The 16,209-nt window shown below is 41.0% G+C and overlaps 1 protein-coding gene across 6 annotated transcripts in view; it reads right to left on the bottom strand.

The window, feature by feature from the left end:
• Positions 1-1,068: 1,068 nt before the first annotated feature.
• Positions 1,069-16,209, bottom strand: part of LOC144374570 (phosphatidate cytidylyltransferase, mitochondrial-like) — an 81,461-nt gene continuing 66,320 nt past the window's right edge. For 4 of the 6 annotated variants that reach the window (XM_078037323.1, XM_078037324.1, XM_078037321.1 and 1 more), the window contains 4 exons: positions 14,620-14,765; positions 5,900-6,065; positions 4,284-4,346; positions 1,069-3,276 (listed from right to left, as the gene is read on the bottom strand). In XM_078037323.1, coding sequence (XP_077893449.1) covers positions 3,251-3,276; positions 4,284-4,346; positions 5,900-6,065; positions 14,620-14,765 — 401 coding nt within the window. In that variant the 3' untranslated portion in view covers positions 1,069-3,250. Of the gene's footprint in view, positions 3,277-4,283; positions 4,347-5,899; positions 6,066-14,564; positions 14,766-16,209 lie in introns of those variants that run through there. The other 2 variants (XM_078037325.1, XM_078037326.1) reach the window with 2 other exon arrangements.

Consider the following 16,209-nt stretch of genomic DNA (forward strand, 5'->3'; position numbering starts at 1 on the left):
TTGATATTATTTTCTAAACAAGAAACTCCCAGGAAAAAGAGGGGGAAAAAACCAATAGTGCTTAGCTTTGGAAGCATTTCTGTTCTCACACTGGAACATAGGTGTATCCAATGTTCAGGAAATTTTAAAAGAACTATGAGAGAGTGTCAAGCTATATGAGAATACACTACCATGTCCTCTAACAGAATATACTAGATGCATAATACTCTGAGCTGGTTACAGATACCTGATTTCCATTTCTTTCTAGGAAGAGTGACATTTATATAGCATCCTAGATGCCTTTTTAGGCCTCGGAATTCCCTGTGAGTTGGGTATTGGTATCCCTGTTTCATGGGAGACAGGATCATTAACATACCAAGGTTAAACAATGAAGAAACGAAAAAATAGAACCTCAAACTAACGTCTTCTAACCCCAAGCTTAGCCCCTTTGGTTAGCTGTCTCCCCAGGCTTAGCGGAATTCTAGCTAAGAGGAAATCTTCCTTTCTACCCCTGTAGGGGTAGAGGCTTGCGAGGGAAGGAAGATGGGGACTACCTTAACGTCTTAAGATTTTCACAACCTAGTAAGACAGGCATAATTATTTCTGTGAAATTAGAAATCAGAAAAACTAAGCAAGTGGTTCAAGTCACAGAAGTCAAGATGTGAACACTAGTCTCCAGGGTTCACAAGTCCCTGTCCCTGGCATTGCACTCAGCACCTCATCATAGCCCATGACTGCCATAAACAGAAACCACAGTACTACGTAGGGAAACCCACAGAATTTGAAGAGGTGCTCGCCATTCTCCAGTTTCTGCAGCCTCAGAGCCAGGTTACATACTCTCTGTTGCTCTACTTCCACTGTGCAATGTGGCATCCTTAGAAGTGAAAGAGAAGCAAATAAGTGCTCAGGGGAAGCAGCGTCCACACCCCCCGGACACCTGGGCTGCAGGCTCTGCAATCCACTGCCTCCTGTTGGCAATGAGAAAGAATAAGCAAAAGAGGCTGGATCAGTCTCATTCCAGGCTGGAGGTATAAGAGATCATGATGATGATGGCACTTTTATTAGAGAAAAAAAAATCACGCTTATTGAAAAAAAAAAAAAAAACCCAGAGCCTGTAATGGTGGCACATGCCTGTAACCTCAGCAACTCAGGAAGCTGAGGCAGGAGGATTTCAAGTATGAGGCTAGCCTCAGCAACTTAGTAAGACCCTGTCTCAAAATAAAAAAATAAAAAGGGCTGGGGATGTGGCTCAGTGGGTAAGCATTCCTGGGTTCAATCCCCAGTACCAAACAAATACACCAAGAAACAAAAAAATCCAAACAAAAAACACCACACAGAATAGTATGACAGATCTCCACATTTCCCCACTCGCTATAACAACATATCGGCTCAAGACTAATCTTGTGTCATTCACTCCTTATTCACTTCTCTTTATCATGCTTTATTTTGAGGCCAGTGCCAGGCACTGTGATATTTCATCCACAGATATTTTAGTATGTTATCTCTGGAAGAAAATGGTCTTTAAAAACCCCATAACCACATTATTAACACAACTAAAAACGTAACAATAATAATTCTAATATTCCTTATGGAATAGAAAGCCAAGATCAAGAAAACAAATCGTCAAGCCTCGAGAAGGATCATGGCAAGGGAGTGGCGATCATGCAAAGCCTTAATTAACAGCCTGAATCACTCAAGCAAACAAAAGCACCTCACCTGTAGTCTTGCCAGGATAAACCAGCAAGAACATAGATTAAATGATGATCTTACTTTGAATTGCAAAGTTTTGCACCCGCAAGTGGTAGGAAGATCCTTACTTCAAATCTTTCTAGAAGTTCAGGAGGGCGATGCTATGTCCTGAGGCCCAAATGTTGAATGGGCCCCCAGGCAGCTGGGCTGGAAGACACTGAAAGACCACACCAATGCCCAGGAGATCACAAATGCAGGGGGCAGGTGCAGGTGGAAAGATCACTCCCTTTCTGGGGCTACTTCAGTCCTATTTGCTCCTAAGATTACCAGTTTCTATTAATACATCTGTATTCTCTAGATTTCGAGCTCCTGGAAGGCAGAACAGTGCTGTGTTTGCTTCTATATCCAGAGTAGCTAGCACGTGAGAGATGATCAACATGAAGGAGGAAAGCCAATCGTTCCTTGGGAAGAATGGGGAGAAGAGCAAGTTCTCAAACAGTGCTTGTGGGACTATGAATCAATATGGTCACTTTGGAGGGAAAACATGGCAATATCTAAGGATATGTTCAAATGTTTAAGGCCATAACACAAGAACAGGATGTAAATAAAAAACAACAACAATAACAATAAAAGGGAACATTCAGAGAGTAAAAAAAGAGCTGGAAGTGAAAAATGTAAGAGCAGGGCTGGGGATGTGGCTCAGTGGTAAGGAGTTTGTCTGGCATGTGGGAGGCCCAGGTTCCATCCCAGCATCACACACACAAACAAGAAGGCAGAACAAAAACTCAACAGAAAGATTGGAAACTAAAGTTGAGAAAATCTCCCCAGAAATTAGCAAAAAAGCAAAGAGGTAACACACAGGAGACAAAAGAAAGAAAACTCTGCTGGGCACAATGATGCACATCTATGACCTCAGCAGCTTGTGAGGCTGAAGCAGGAGAACCACAAATTCCAGGCCAGCCTCAGCAACTTAGCAAGGCCTTGTATCTAAAAAAAAAAAAAAGATAAATAAAAAGGGCTGGGGATGTGGCTCAGTGGTAGAGTGCCCCTGGGTTCAATCCCTACGACTGCAAAAAAGAAAATTCAAGTACTAGTCTGGGAGTCCAATATCTGAAGAAAAGGAGTTCTAGAAAGAGAATAAAAACAGATGGGAGGAAATCAGAAAGATTCAAAGAATTTTTTCTTGTATTCTTATATTCTGAAGTTTCTAAACTGAAAGGACAATGATTACCCAATAAAACAGACAAAAACAGAGTTATATCAAAGCACATCACTGAGAGATTTAAAAGCCTTGGGAAAAAAATGAAGACCTAATGGTCTTCCAGAAAGAACATGCATGCGTCAAGGATTAAGAATCAATGGCTTTGCACTTCAACAGCATCTCGCAGTGAGAACATATGGCAGCAATGATCTCAGAATTCTAAAGACTAGAATTTCTAATTCTAAAGAGAGATGTTTTTAATTGATATCCAACTTAAGTATTAATTGTGTGTGAGGGTAGATAAAGAAATTTTCAGCCATGCATAGCCCCCAACTTTGTATCCTACGCACCCTTTCTCAGGAAATCACTGGATCATGTGCTTCACTTCATCAAAATGGGTACGTACACTAATAAAGAGAAAGACACAGTGACACTGAATTCCCACAAAAGACAAAAGGACAGGTGGAGACACTCTCCACTGCAGGGGAGGAAAAGATATCATGTGGCTCATAACAATGTTAAATGCCAGCTGGGTGTGGTGGGGCACATCTGTAATCCCCGCTCTCAGGAGGCTGAGGCAGGAGGATCATGAGGTCGAGGTCAGCCTGGGTGACTTAAGGATGCCCTAAGCAACTCAGTGAGACCTTGTCTCAAAGTAAGAAATAAAAAGGGTTGGGGATGTGGTTCAGTGGTAAAGAGCCCCTTGGTATGATTCCTAGTACCCACCCCCATGAAAAAAAAGTTAAATGCTAAATGCTGACTTGGCGAAACTACAAGTATTTTAGGATGGAGACAACCAGAGAATAAGCATGGTGAGGGTGGATGCAGGAGTCGAATTCTGATCCCCCATAGTGAGACACCAACAGATTGGACCTGAAGATAAACACTGAAGGAGCAAGAGAAACTCATTATTCTCAGAAATGGTAATAAAACCAAAAATAACTCTAGAGACCTGGAATTATCTCTGAAGTGGGGGAAGAAGGGGCGGGAGTGCAGGGGACTGCTGTTTTACAATGTTCTGTATGTGGAACTGCGATAAATATAAAATCATAAGGAAAGAAGCCCTGCCAGGAAGGAGCTGTCGAAACATTTGACAGCACCTCAACTGGTGTGGCTTTTTTGGGCTACCAGATGACACTGCTCCTGGGCCTGTTTTTATGTTACTAAACATCTCAGTGTGTGACACTCAGAGTTCAGCCTTTCACCAATACTCAGGGAAAGTTAGTCGTATTTTGGTTTTAACCAGGAGCACTAAGGCCACTCAACCCAGCTGGTGTGTGAATTATGGCTTTTCTCTCCTTTCTTTTTCTGTAGGGTGCTGGGATCAAGTCTGCAGTCTTATGCATGCTAGGCCAGCAGTCGCCCACGGAGCCACAATCCAGTCGCCACCATATGGATTTCCTAAAGTTCTTACCAGCAGTAAAAATGCCTTTGGTACTCTGTCTTATACTGGAAGGTCTCACGATTGCTGAAAGCCCTGTGAGAAAAAAACAAACAGGACACCAAGAAAACCGAAAACAGATGTTAGTTATCTTAACAGTTTTAAAACCTGAAACTAAATATTCTTTCTAGTTATCTAGTAAAAGCAGCAAATCCAGCTCTTCTGCTGCCACAGAGTGGCAGTGAAAAGGGCATCAGGACTGAGGGTCAAGACCCTGGAGGGACCAGCTCTGGCACCGCCCAGCTCTGTGAGCTCGGAAAAATGACTGAACTGCTCTGGGCCCAGGCCAGCTCACCTTAAAACAAGAAACAGAGAGCAGGGAACCCTCAAAGGCCATTTTAGGAATTTCAGTCCACATAAGGTTTTTGGTTTTCAATTCCAAAATGTGAAAAGATCAAAATAAAACAAACAAACAAAAAAAAACCCAAGTTTTTTTTTTTTTTTTTTTTTTGTGTGTGTGTGTGTGTGGTTTTTGTTTTTTTTAAATCTAGGAGAAAAATCTCCATCATGAAAACACATGTATTCAAGTGAGGAGCCACAGTACAAGTCTTCCATCCCTTCAAAGCAGCAGCAGAGGTCAGACTGTTACTAGGACACGTTAAAACAAACAACAACAATGGGCCTCAGAACTTTGCAGCAGGGAACATAAAAATGTGTGCTCTGAAAACCTGGGCAGGTCCTGATGGAGAGCGAGAAGCCACCCAGGACAGCAGTGTTCAGCACTGTGATTGAGAATTACATCTAGCAGGGAGGCCTGCACCTGGGAGGGGCTCACTAAAAGCTTAATAAATGATAAGAGGAGAAGGCACTCATTTGAGAGACATTCTCAATTTGTAATTATTTCTTTACTGGCTGACCTCGTAAATTACCTTTACCACCTCTGGGGAAGTGGATCTCTGTAGTTTCCGATTTTTTCTGACATTTGGGGAGGCCCTGGGGAAGATGCTGTGAAATGTGGGCCATGCCAGAAGGAACCTGCTGAACACAGACTGAGACACATCTAGTGGCTGGGGAGAGCAGTGTCCCAGCTGGTGTGATATTATGAAAACATTAAAAATGTCACCAGTCTCCTTCCTTCTTAGACCACCATGGAGAACACAGGCCCATCTTTTAAACAACTTCTAGAAGTTATGCTCTTGGAACGAAAAGCAGTGTGTCTTCTCCCTTTGACAGTGATTTGGGATATAGAAATCTGAAAAAAGGATTTCCACCACCTTATTTCAAGCCAATGAAAATGTAGATTGGGGGCTGGGGATGTGGCTCAAGTGGTAGCAAGCTCACCTGGCATTCGTGCGGACTGGGTTCGATCCTCAGCACCATATACAAAGAAAGATGTTGGGTCTACCGAGGACTAAAAAATAAATATTAAAAAGTTCTCTCTCTCTCTCTCCCTCTCTCTGTCTTTAAAAAAAAAAAGGAAAAGAAAATGTAGATTGGGAAAAACCCCAAAGTGTTGGAGCTTTTCTTCTTCCCTGAGGCAATCTCTCTCTCAATCTCCTGGGGAAGAAGGAAGAAATAATACCTCTCCACTGCACACAAAGCCTGCTTTAACTGTAGCTAGCACGTCCTCGCCTCAAACACAAACATACCCAGCGGCACCACATCACCGCAGTCAGGATCATGAGCAAGTTGGAGTAAAGTTTCTTCCACATCTCTGTTTCTTCCTGGAGGATCCATAATGTGATTTATTCGTTGCTGTAAGGTTTTGGGCAATGTCATCAGCTGAGTGAATTGTCCTTCTGGGCTTTTATCTATCTGAGGGGGTGAGAAAGAGAGAGATGATGTCTATGGAAGTGCTTTGAATTCTATAAATATTCAGAGACACATGGCTTCTATTTAAAATAACAAAAGCAGGGATCTCATATTATGTGGGGCTCCCATGCATACATATGTAATTAAGTGTGTTTTTTTCTTCTGTTAAAAATAAAGTAAAATCAATTCAAATCACACAAAAAATAAGCACCCACACCTAACCTAGGCAGCATGCTAGGGAAACTCTCTTCTTTCTTAAACTCAATGTCTTCATGTTTAGAGTACCAAGTTCCTTCAAAAAGGATAATTCTTTTCCTATAATACTCCATTTTGACAAAAGAAAAGAAGAGAAGCCTCTTTTAAGGATGAGTTTCTGACTTTCAGTTAAAATTTCTATTTGTCTCTAGTAGTTACAAAAGGTGGGCTACAGGTAACAAATACCTATCAAACCAGGGCACTTAGATCATCTTCCCATGTTAAATGCAGCCTTGAGTTAACATCACTGGATCACACATTCAGTAATAGAGGGAAACATGTGAATTTGTGCTTCTTGTCCTTACAGCCTTTTACATACTACATTGGACTTCACAAATTGCAGGAATATACTGACGAGGAAGACTAATATTCACTTTTCATCCACTGGCACATAGTAGGTACTCAAAATATATTAGATGAATGAGGGAATGAATCAATATAACTTAGCTGTTGTCACTTGCTAAATAAGACTGAGCAATGTGAGTGGCTCTATTCCTAATGAGTTCTAAAGTACACTGTGAAAGATACATGAATAAAACATACAAAACTATGCATTAGACTCTTCCTGGAAACCACTGAATCAAAAGGTAGTCACAGGACTGTGACCAGACCAGCTTCACCGTTACACTTTACTGTGCTTCATGGAATCACATTTTTAAAAAGTCTACATGTAAACACTGCTTGCCTGCCAAGAGGAGAATCAGCAATGCTGCCGCAAGCAGCACAGCATGTAATTTTATTTAAAAAAAAAAAATATATATATATATATATTTTCACTTGTAGATGGACACAATACCTTTATTTAATATACTGCTGAGGGATCGAACCCAGTGCCTCACACATGCCAGGCGAGCGCTCTATCACTAAGCCTCAAAATGCAGCCCCCACCACATTATTTTCTAAGTAGGAATTTCTGTTATATTCTTCTTTTTTTTAAAGAGAGAGCGAGAGAGAGAGAGAGAGAGGAGAGAGAGAGAGAGAGAGAGAGAGAGAATTTTTAATATTTATTTTTTAGTTCTCGGCGGACACAACATCTTTGTTGGTATGTGGTGCTGAGGATCGAACCCGGGCTGCACGCATGCCAGGCGAGCGCACTACCACTTGAGCCACACCCCCAGCCCTCTGTTATATTCTTTTAAAAAATGTTTGGGCCTTAACTTATTTAAGAGAATAGTTAAAAAACAAAAAACCTGGACAAATAAATGTATGAAATTTTAGATTCAGGTTTTCTAACTTTGATCAATTTTCTTAATAATTAGAATTCACTCATTCTATTATATTTTTCATTCAACAAACATTTATTTTATTATACTTTTTAAAAATATTTTTTTTAGTTGTAGATGGACACAATATCTTTTATTTATTTTTATGTGATGCTGAGGATTGAACCCATGAGATTTTTTAGCAAATCTGCCCAATCTGGACCTTACACAACTGGTGCCAGCAGCGGTCCTAGAAGGAGACTCCCAGCATGTAAGGCAAGTGCTCTACCACTGAGCTACAACCCTAACCCAACAAATATTTATTAAGTCTACATATATTAAATGCCTGAATTTTCTAGTTTTGTTTAAAAAAATATATGCAAAGAAGAAGGAAATACCATTAGTGGCTCCATTAAAGATACACAGGTGTTTTTTACAAAATCTAAATACCTCATATTTATTACTAGGATTGTTCTACATTCATAGGTTCCACCTTTATGTATCATTGGCTATACAGATGACAAAAAAATGTTCATATTTCTGTAGAATATCCTATAAATGATTTTTATAGATTCTTGTTTTGGAGCCATGTATTGAAATAGGTCAAAAGGATATTATATTTAAGTTATGCTTTGGCAATGAAATATAGATTCTAGGAATTTTAGAAATGCCAAAATGGCTTGAGTAATATAAGGAATTAGAAAATAGTGTTTGCCAATGCTTTCTCTTGAGGAAAAGAATGCACTGGAATTTTTATTTGAAATCGTATTTAAAGAAAAATTACTAGGTGACATGTTCAAGTAAATTAGTAAAATGATTATTTTTATTTTTAGATTCTCATTAAAGTGTGAAAGTGAAAGCAGTTAAATTGTGAAAGTCAAAATACATTTTAAAAGTAGATATAAAAAAGGCTACATATTATATGATTCCATTTATATGAAGTGTCCATTATATGAAGAGTAGGCCAATCCATAGAGACAGAAAGTAGATTAATGGTTGCCTGGGGGAGATGAAAGCTGGGGATTACTAATGGGTATGGGTTTCTGTACAGAGTGATGGAAATGTCCTAAAATTAGACTGTGGTGATGGCTGCATAACTCTGTGAATATAATAAAGGCCAATGAATTGTGTACAACTATAATCCCAGTGACTCAGGAGGCTAAGGCAGGAAGATCTCAAGTTCTAGGCCATCCTGGACAACTTAGCAAGACCCTGTCTCAGAATAAAAAAATAAATAAGGGTGGTGGGTATGGCTCAGTGGTACAGTGCCTCTGGATTCAATTTTATGTTACATAAAAAATACATCAATAAAACTCATATTTAAAAAAAAGCAGACAGAGTCCTGTGATGGTAGACACTGTGGCCCACCACCCAGATCTGAGGTGGACCAAGGTACTGGGAAAGTCAGCCAAGTCCCCCTCCCGGAGTCCTTCTTAGAACTGTCTCCAGCCAAAGGGAGTTGCCTGTATCCAATAACTGGACAATGCCAGAGTACAAAGCCTAGCCTCTGGGTCAAGTTGGGACAACTCTGAGGGGCCCTCTGGCTCCCAAGCACCACCGCAGGACCAGAAGCCTTTTTTAGCAAATCTACCCAATCTGGACCTTACACAACTGGTGCAAGGGGTGGTCCTCGCAGGCAGACTCCAAGATGGAATTCTGGAGCTGCTATGGAGCAGAAGACCAAGTGGGAGTCTGTGAAGTTGACACTCTTTCTGTTGGCCAAAAGAGTAAAGAAAAAATAAAACATCACCCTGGGAGAGATGGTAGTGATTAGTACCAGCTGCAGCCCTCTAGGATGTGGTGGCTAATTTTGTGTTTCCTCGGGCTGGGCTGTAGCGTTCAGCTGCTGAGTTCAACACCAGTGTAGATGTTGAGTGGAAGGTATTTTTAAGATGCAAATAACATTTAAATCAGTCAACTTTGAGTAGAGTTGATTACCCTCTGTGATTATGGATAGTCCTCATCCAATCAGTTGAAGGACTTAAGAGAAAAGGCTAAAGTCTCTCTCCCAACCCCAGGAATTCTGCTTCTAGACTCAAGGCTGCAAGGCTGACTCCTCCCTGGGTCTCAAAACTCAAAACTTGCCAGACCTCATCAGGCACAGTAGCATATGCCTATAATTCTGGTGACTTGAGAGGCTGAGGCCAGCCATCAACAATGTCAGGAGACCCTGTCTCAAAATAAAATAACAAGGGCTGGGGATGTAGCTAAGGGGCAGAGCATCCCTGGGTTCAATTCCCAGTAATGAAAAAAAGAAATCACTGAATCCCACAACTCATGAGCCAATCTCTTAAAATCAATCAATCTCTCTCTCTCTCTCTCTCTCTCTCTCTCTCTCTCTCTCTCTCTCTCTCTCTCTCTCTCACTCTCTCTCTCTCTCTCTCCACACACACACACACACACACACACACACACACACATTCATTCATTCTCTCTCTCTCTCTCTCTCTCTCTCTCTCTCTCTCTCTCGCTCTCTCTCTCTCTCTCTCTCTCTGTTGGTTCTGTTTCTCTGGAGAATCCTGACAAACACAAGGATTGATGGACCACCATTATATCCCCATTAAGTGTGGCCCTTATAGGGGCTGGGGATGTGGCTCAAGCGGTAGCGTGATCGCCTGGCATGCGTGCGGCCCGGGTTCGATCCTCAGCACCACATACCAACAAAGATGTTGTGTCCACCGAGAACTAAAAAAAAAATAAATATTAAAAATTCTCTCTTTCTCTCTCTCTCTCTCCCTCTCTCCCCTCTCTCACTCTCTCTTTAAAAAAAAAAAAAAGTGTGGCCCTTATAAAACCAAATAGAGCCTGGTGGGTTTCAGCAGACTCTGTTACAAACTCAAGCAAGTAGGAACCCCAACAACATCTGCTGTGCCAGATGTGGTAAATCTTCTAAAAGCAGATCAATAAAACTATGGGAATGCCTTTGGGATCACAGACATAGTGAATGAGCGCACTTTTCTCCATCTCAATTAGGTCAGAGGATGAGAATCAGCTCTCCCTCATGGGACAGAAAATAGTACACTTTATGGTTTGCCTCACAGCTAGAAATCCCCCCCCCTCTGTTATACTTGAAGGAAGCTAGTTTATTTAGACATTCGGTATATCACCATGTTGATCTAGATCACTGACATAACGTGTCACCTGGTGAGCTATAAGGAACAGGTACACCGGAGGCCATGGCAGATAGATTCATTCCAGAGGATCTGAGATACTGATGAAGATTCCCAGAGCCTACCACCTAGGTGAGATTTTTAGAGGTCAAATAATCTTTTTTTTCTTTTTGGTATTGGGAATTGAACCCAGGGGCACTTAACCCAGAGCCACATCTCCAGCCCTTTTTATATTTTATTTAGAGATAGGGCCTCACTAATTTCCTGAGGCTGGCTTTGAACTCACCATCCTCCTGCCTCAGCTTTGTAAACCACTGGGATTACAGGTATGTGTCACCGTGCCTGGCAGGTCAAGTAGTCTTGATCCCTAAATGCTGGGACATCTTCTCTAGAGAAGAGATTAACTTATGGCATCTCATGTCTCTCAACATTAAGACAGAAGCACACTGATGTGCTGGGCCTCCTTAGGTTCTAGAGGCAGAACAGAGAACAATGTTCAGACCCAATACCAAGAGAGAGGAGAGGATGACAGCTTTACCTTTCCTGTCCACAGAATCTAGCTAGTCCACTGCATGGGGCTCAGATTCATCAACATGGTGTACTGTGACAGAAATCATGGGGCTCACTTTAGAGAAAAGGAGGAGTGGAGGGACAGCAGTGGGCACTGGATCACGGCTCCACTGTACTACCACCCAGTGGAACAATGGTTCTCAAAGGGGGACAATTTTTGCCCCACACAACAAATAATTTTCTGGCTTAAAATTTTAGCAGGTCGCATGAAAAGGTCTATGACAGTTACCAAGGAACAGCTAAGGCACCAGCTTGGCAATGATACCCTGTGGGGATGGTGTAGTAGATGTCCCAAATTAATGACCACTGCATCATACCATTCCAATTGACAGAGACATAGGTCTGGGAACCGAGTGACCTGCTTAGCATCACCTCCAATGACCACCTGGGAATTAGTATGTCTCATCTTAAAACTCTAGATCTGTGGATTTAAAGGTCCCAGTTCTTAGAGGAGGATGGCTTCTCCCAAGACACAGCAAATATCTCACTAACTTAAAGTTAGGACTTCGATGGATCACTTTAGAATTCCGTGCTGAAAGTCCAGGAAATGAGGTACTTACATATCAACAGGAGTAAATGTCCCTGATCAGTAGGAGATAGGGTTGCACATACAGATCCCTTAGCATCCCTTGCCAAGATTTTTTTTATATTTATTTTTTAGTTGTAGTTGGACACAATACCTTTTTATTTTATTTATTTATTTATATTTTAAAAAGATATTTCCTTTTTGGGATGGGGTTGTGGCTCAGCAGTAGGGTGCTCGTCTAGCACGTGCAGGGTGCTGGGTTCGATCCTCAGCACCACACAAAAATAAAATAAAGATATAGTGTCCAACTGCAACTAAAACAAATTTTTATTTATTTTATAAATACTTTGGACACAAAACCAACTGAAAACTAGATCATACATCTGCTTCTGCAGATCACAGGGAGTTTGAATAAGCTTAGCTTTGTACTAAAGGAAATTCCAATCCTTTTCTTTTGCTCAGTTTTTAGAAAAGTTGGCATGTAGAAATATAACCCTTCACTGTCCTCTAGATGTCTCTCTGAAGAAATTCTATAGATACTGACATTTGGGGTCCTCTAATAAAATAGCCAAGTACTTGGAACATGATTCTATATGAAGCCCATCAGCTGGTATACCCTATCTGTCACAAGGAACTCTCAGTCTGCATTTTAGTGCCTCACTTTTTAAAAAGAGGCCAGAAAAAGCATCCAGATATTTGAGGAAGACCTCTAATATAATAGATGAGCGAATGAAAGGAACTAAGAAAGACAAATAAAGGGAGCAAGAAAAAAACTTCAAAATTATGATAAAGATCATTGAAGAATTGAGGAAGAGATGATGCATTAATAAAGCAAGAAAAAAGAATCTCAATGGGACCCGAAAATTCAGTAGAAAAGTTAAACAATCAATCTTGAAAGATTCTTCCAGAAAGCTGAACAGAAAAAACCTGAGGAAACAGGAAAGAAAGGAAAAAAAAAATCAAAGCAGGAGTTCTACAAATAACAGGAATTCCCAAAAGAATAAACTAAGAAAGTGGGTATGAGGACATTATTTCAGAAACAATAGATTTCCTAAAACTAAACTTCATAATTTTCCAAATATAAAAGGCCCACCAAGTGCTCAAATAATAAATTTAAAACAGACATGTACAAAAATAAAGGCAAGTCATCACAAAAGTTAAAAATAGTGGCTGGGTGTGGGGGCACATGACTATAATCCCATGACTTGGGAGGCTGAGGCAGGGGGATCGCAAGCTCCAGGCCAGTCTTAGCAACTAAGTGAGGTCCTAAGCAACTTAGCAGGTCCCTGCCTCAAAATAATAAATAGCTCAGTGGTTCAAAGCCCCTAGGTTAAATCCCCAATACCAAAACAAATAAACAACAACAAAAGTCTGCAAAAAGGAAAATATCTTAACACTGTCAGAGAGATTAAAAGGGGTCATATACAAAGGATAGGCAATCTGAATACCACAAAATATTTAATGCAATACTGAAAGAAGAAATGAAGTTATGACTTAACCTTCTGAGGGAAAATGATTTCTACCCTAGAATTTGATATCTAGCCTATTACTGACTGAATGATCCATCAGTGAGAGAGATTTATCAGAGGTATCTGATCTCAAACACTTGCCGCTCTCACAATCTATGTGAAGAAGGAATTAACAGAACATGCTTCACCAGAATTATGAAGGAGGAAGACACAAGATCCAGAAGACAGAATAGCAAAGGACAGACTAACAAGGGAAATTCTCAGGGTGATCACAAAAAGAAGTTAGGTCCCTAATCCTAGAAAACAAGTAGCCTAGGAAGGGACAGAACAGAGGCCTCACGGAAGAATGTCCTCAAGGGGCTGGGGAGAAAACACTCAATGTATTTGATATAAGTAGATGAGTTTTATAGATCTCTGAGAGGTGGAGGATTTTTTTTTTCTTTTTCCTGTGGTGGGATTGAACCTAGGGCCTTCCCCATGCTAGGCAAGCACAAGCACTCTACCAAATAAACCAAGCAAGCGGGAGGGGGGAGGCAATTAACTCCAGGAGAAACAAGTTGTACAGGAAAGGGAATTTCATAATACTGTATCTCAGCAATAAAAGAGAAGCTGTCAGAGCCCTGGGAGTGGTGCTCAGTGGCAGGGCACTTGCCTAGAATGTGCAACATTTTGGGTTCCATCCCCAGCATGGGGGGATTGTCATAATGAAGTAAATGCTGAATATTAACTTAATGAATAGTTATAAAATAATTATAGTGGAACATGAGGGGGTGAGGTAAGAGGGGAAAAGTAAGAGTGAAACAGGAGAAAAATACGTGTGTGTGTTGATGGAGTAGTGTAAGAGTGAAAAAAAATCCTCGTTCTCACAGTAGGATGGCAAAAATAAAGTATAAAGCTGAAAACAGTCAAGAAAGAAGTCAAATCCTATTATTTAGAAGGGGGTGGTAAATATCACAGGAATCAGCTACAAAGCTGAAGAAGCTGCCTCTGGAGTAGGTAGAGAAAACAGGGAAGGGCAGAGCAGGGAACTGCTATTTTTTGTTACAAACCTCAAGGTACCACTTGGCTTTTAAACCAGGAGCAGATATTTTGATAAAAGTAAAAAATTTAAAAAGCAGAAAACAAAAATAATTTAACTTGAAGCAAGCATGGCAAAATCCGTTAAAATGAGCAATGATTGTTCTGGCATTTCACATTATCTGTTCTTTTCTTGTTTTAAAAAGAATTCCTGCCACACAGTGGTGGATAACTACAATTCAGCAACTCAGAGGGCTGGGGCAGGAGCATCACAAGGTCAATGGTAACCCAGTACCAAAAATAATAATAATTCCTGTTCCTTAAAGTTGTCTTTTCAGTTCAATTCCCAGTACCTCATGTAGCTGTTGCCTTAGGAGCGATGGAAGTTATTTCCCACCTACGGTTTACCTCCAGTCTGCCTTGCTGGGTTTTATACACCACTTGGGGATTCTCCTGTAGAATGCTGCTGTACAGCTCGAGGAAATGGGCCATGTTGGGCAGTACAATGTTCAACACTTTTGTCTTATCCTCTCCAATCACCATCCGAAAGTCACCTAGTTAAAACAGACAGAAAAATAAACTCCCATTTAGAATCCCCATTTGCATGTAGAACTGTAGCCCCCACACAGGGGGGCTGCTTCGGCCTGGCAGGATCTCTCACCCAGACACTTTGCTTCCTTAAAACTGTGAACAACTTACCCAAGGAAGAGAGGTACTTATTTAGAGCTTCTCAAATCACAAAGCCCTATAGACTAGTGAAAACACAGTTACCTAAGTACACAAGGTAATCATCAGGGAGAAGCTAGTTCCTTTTCTTTTTTTTCCTAATGCAGAAGATTCTGTACTTATAATCCTTTATCTTAAAAGCAATGCTCTGCCTGTGGCCATTCATGGAGACAGGAGCTGTGTATTAGCACTTGAGATTTGTCCTTGTCATTGCTCACTCATTGTGGATCTGTTTGCATTGGGGCTTCTGGGGAACTTTATGAATGTAATTAACCTTATTGCATTTGATGAGGGCAAGAGCAGTGAGTCTTAAAAATCCCAATAAGAAGAGGTTTATATTTAAGATGAAATTAAAGGCAGATATAATCTGAAAAGTTGCAAATGGTGAGAAATGAGGGTTATGTTTGCCTGTGACATGAAATGAGCTGAAACATCAATAACAAGCACAAAGAGCAACTTTTGAAACAAAATGCAAAGTGCCTGCCTCTGCTACTGACAATCATCAGTGAGACTCGGAGGAAAACAGAATGTTTGAGTGAATACCCAGTGGGCGAAGTGAATTCAAAAGAGGCTGGTAGGAGTTGGGGTGCAGCTCAGCGGTAGTGTGTGCTTAGCAATTGTGAGGCCCTGGGGTTCAATTCCCAGAACAAAAAAGAGAGAGAGAGAGAGAAAGAAAAAAAAGGAAACTGGACTCTCCCAGGTTAAGCACAGTGAGAAAAAATATGGCTGAAACCTTTCTTGGACAGAGAGCTAAGTGCCAGGGAGGTGGCAAGTAAGGGCAGATGCCCCAGCTTCTGAGAAGCCCCTGGGACTAGGAGGATGGTATAATTTGTTATCCAAACTAGGTCATTTTAGAGGATGAAGAGAGCACTACAGACAATTACACCAGAACAAGTATTAACTGTCAAACCAGGGCACACTGGTTATCCTTGCCAATTTACTGTCTCTAGATGGGAGAAGAATTCAAAGACCTCTGCCTGCCACATGGATTTTTCTAGAGCCAACTGGTGTCTTATTTAAAGAAAAATAAAAATATAAAGAGGTCTGCCAATGGTCTCAATAGGATTTGTCCCCTCTGAAACTCATGTTGGAGTTTAATGTCTTTGGGGAGGTATTAAAAGGGAAGAAACTTGACTCTGGGGCTTAGAGGTGGGGCCTTTTAGAGATTAATGAGGATTAGATAGGTTGGTCAGGGTGGAGGCCCCGTGACTGAACACCGGCAGCCTCCCAGAAGACAGACATATGTAAGTTCCCTATCACTATGTGATGCCC

The sequence above is a fragment of the Ictidomys tridecemlineatus genome, unplaced genomic scaffold, assembly GCF_052094955.1.
Source record: "Ictidomys tridecemlineatus isolate mIctTri1 unplaced genomic scaffold, mIctTri1.hap1 Scaffold_75, whole genome shotgun sequence".
Taxonomy (NCBI): domain Eukaryota; kingdom Metazoa; phylum Chordata; class Mammalia; order Rodentia; family Sciuridae; genus Ictidomys; species Ictidomys tridecemlineatus.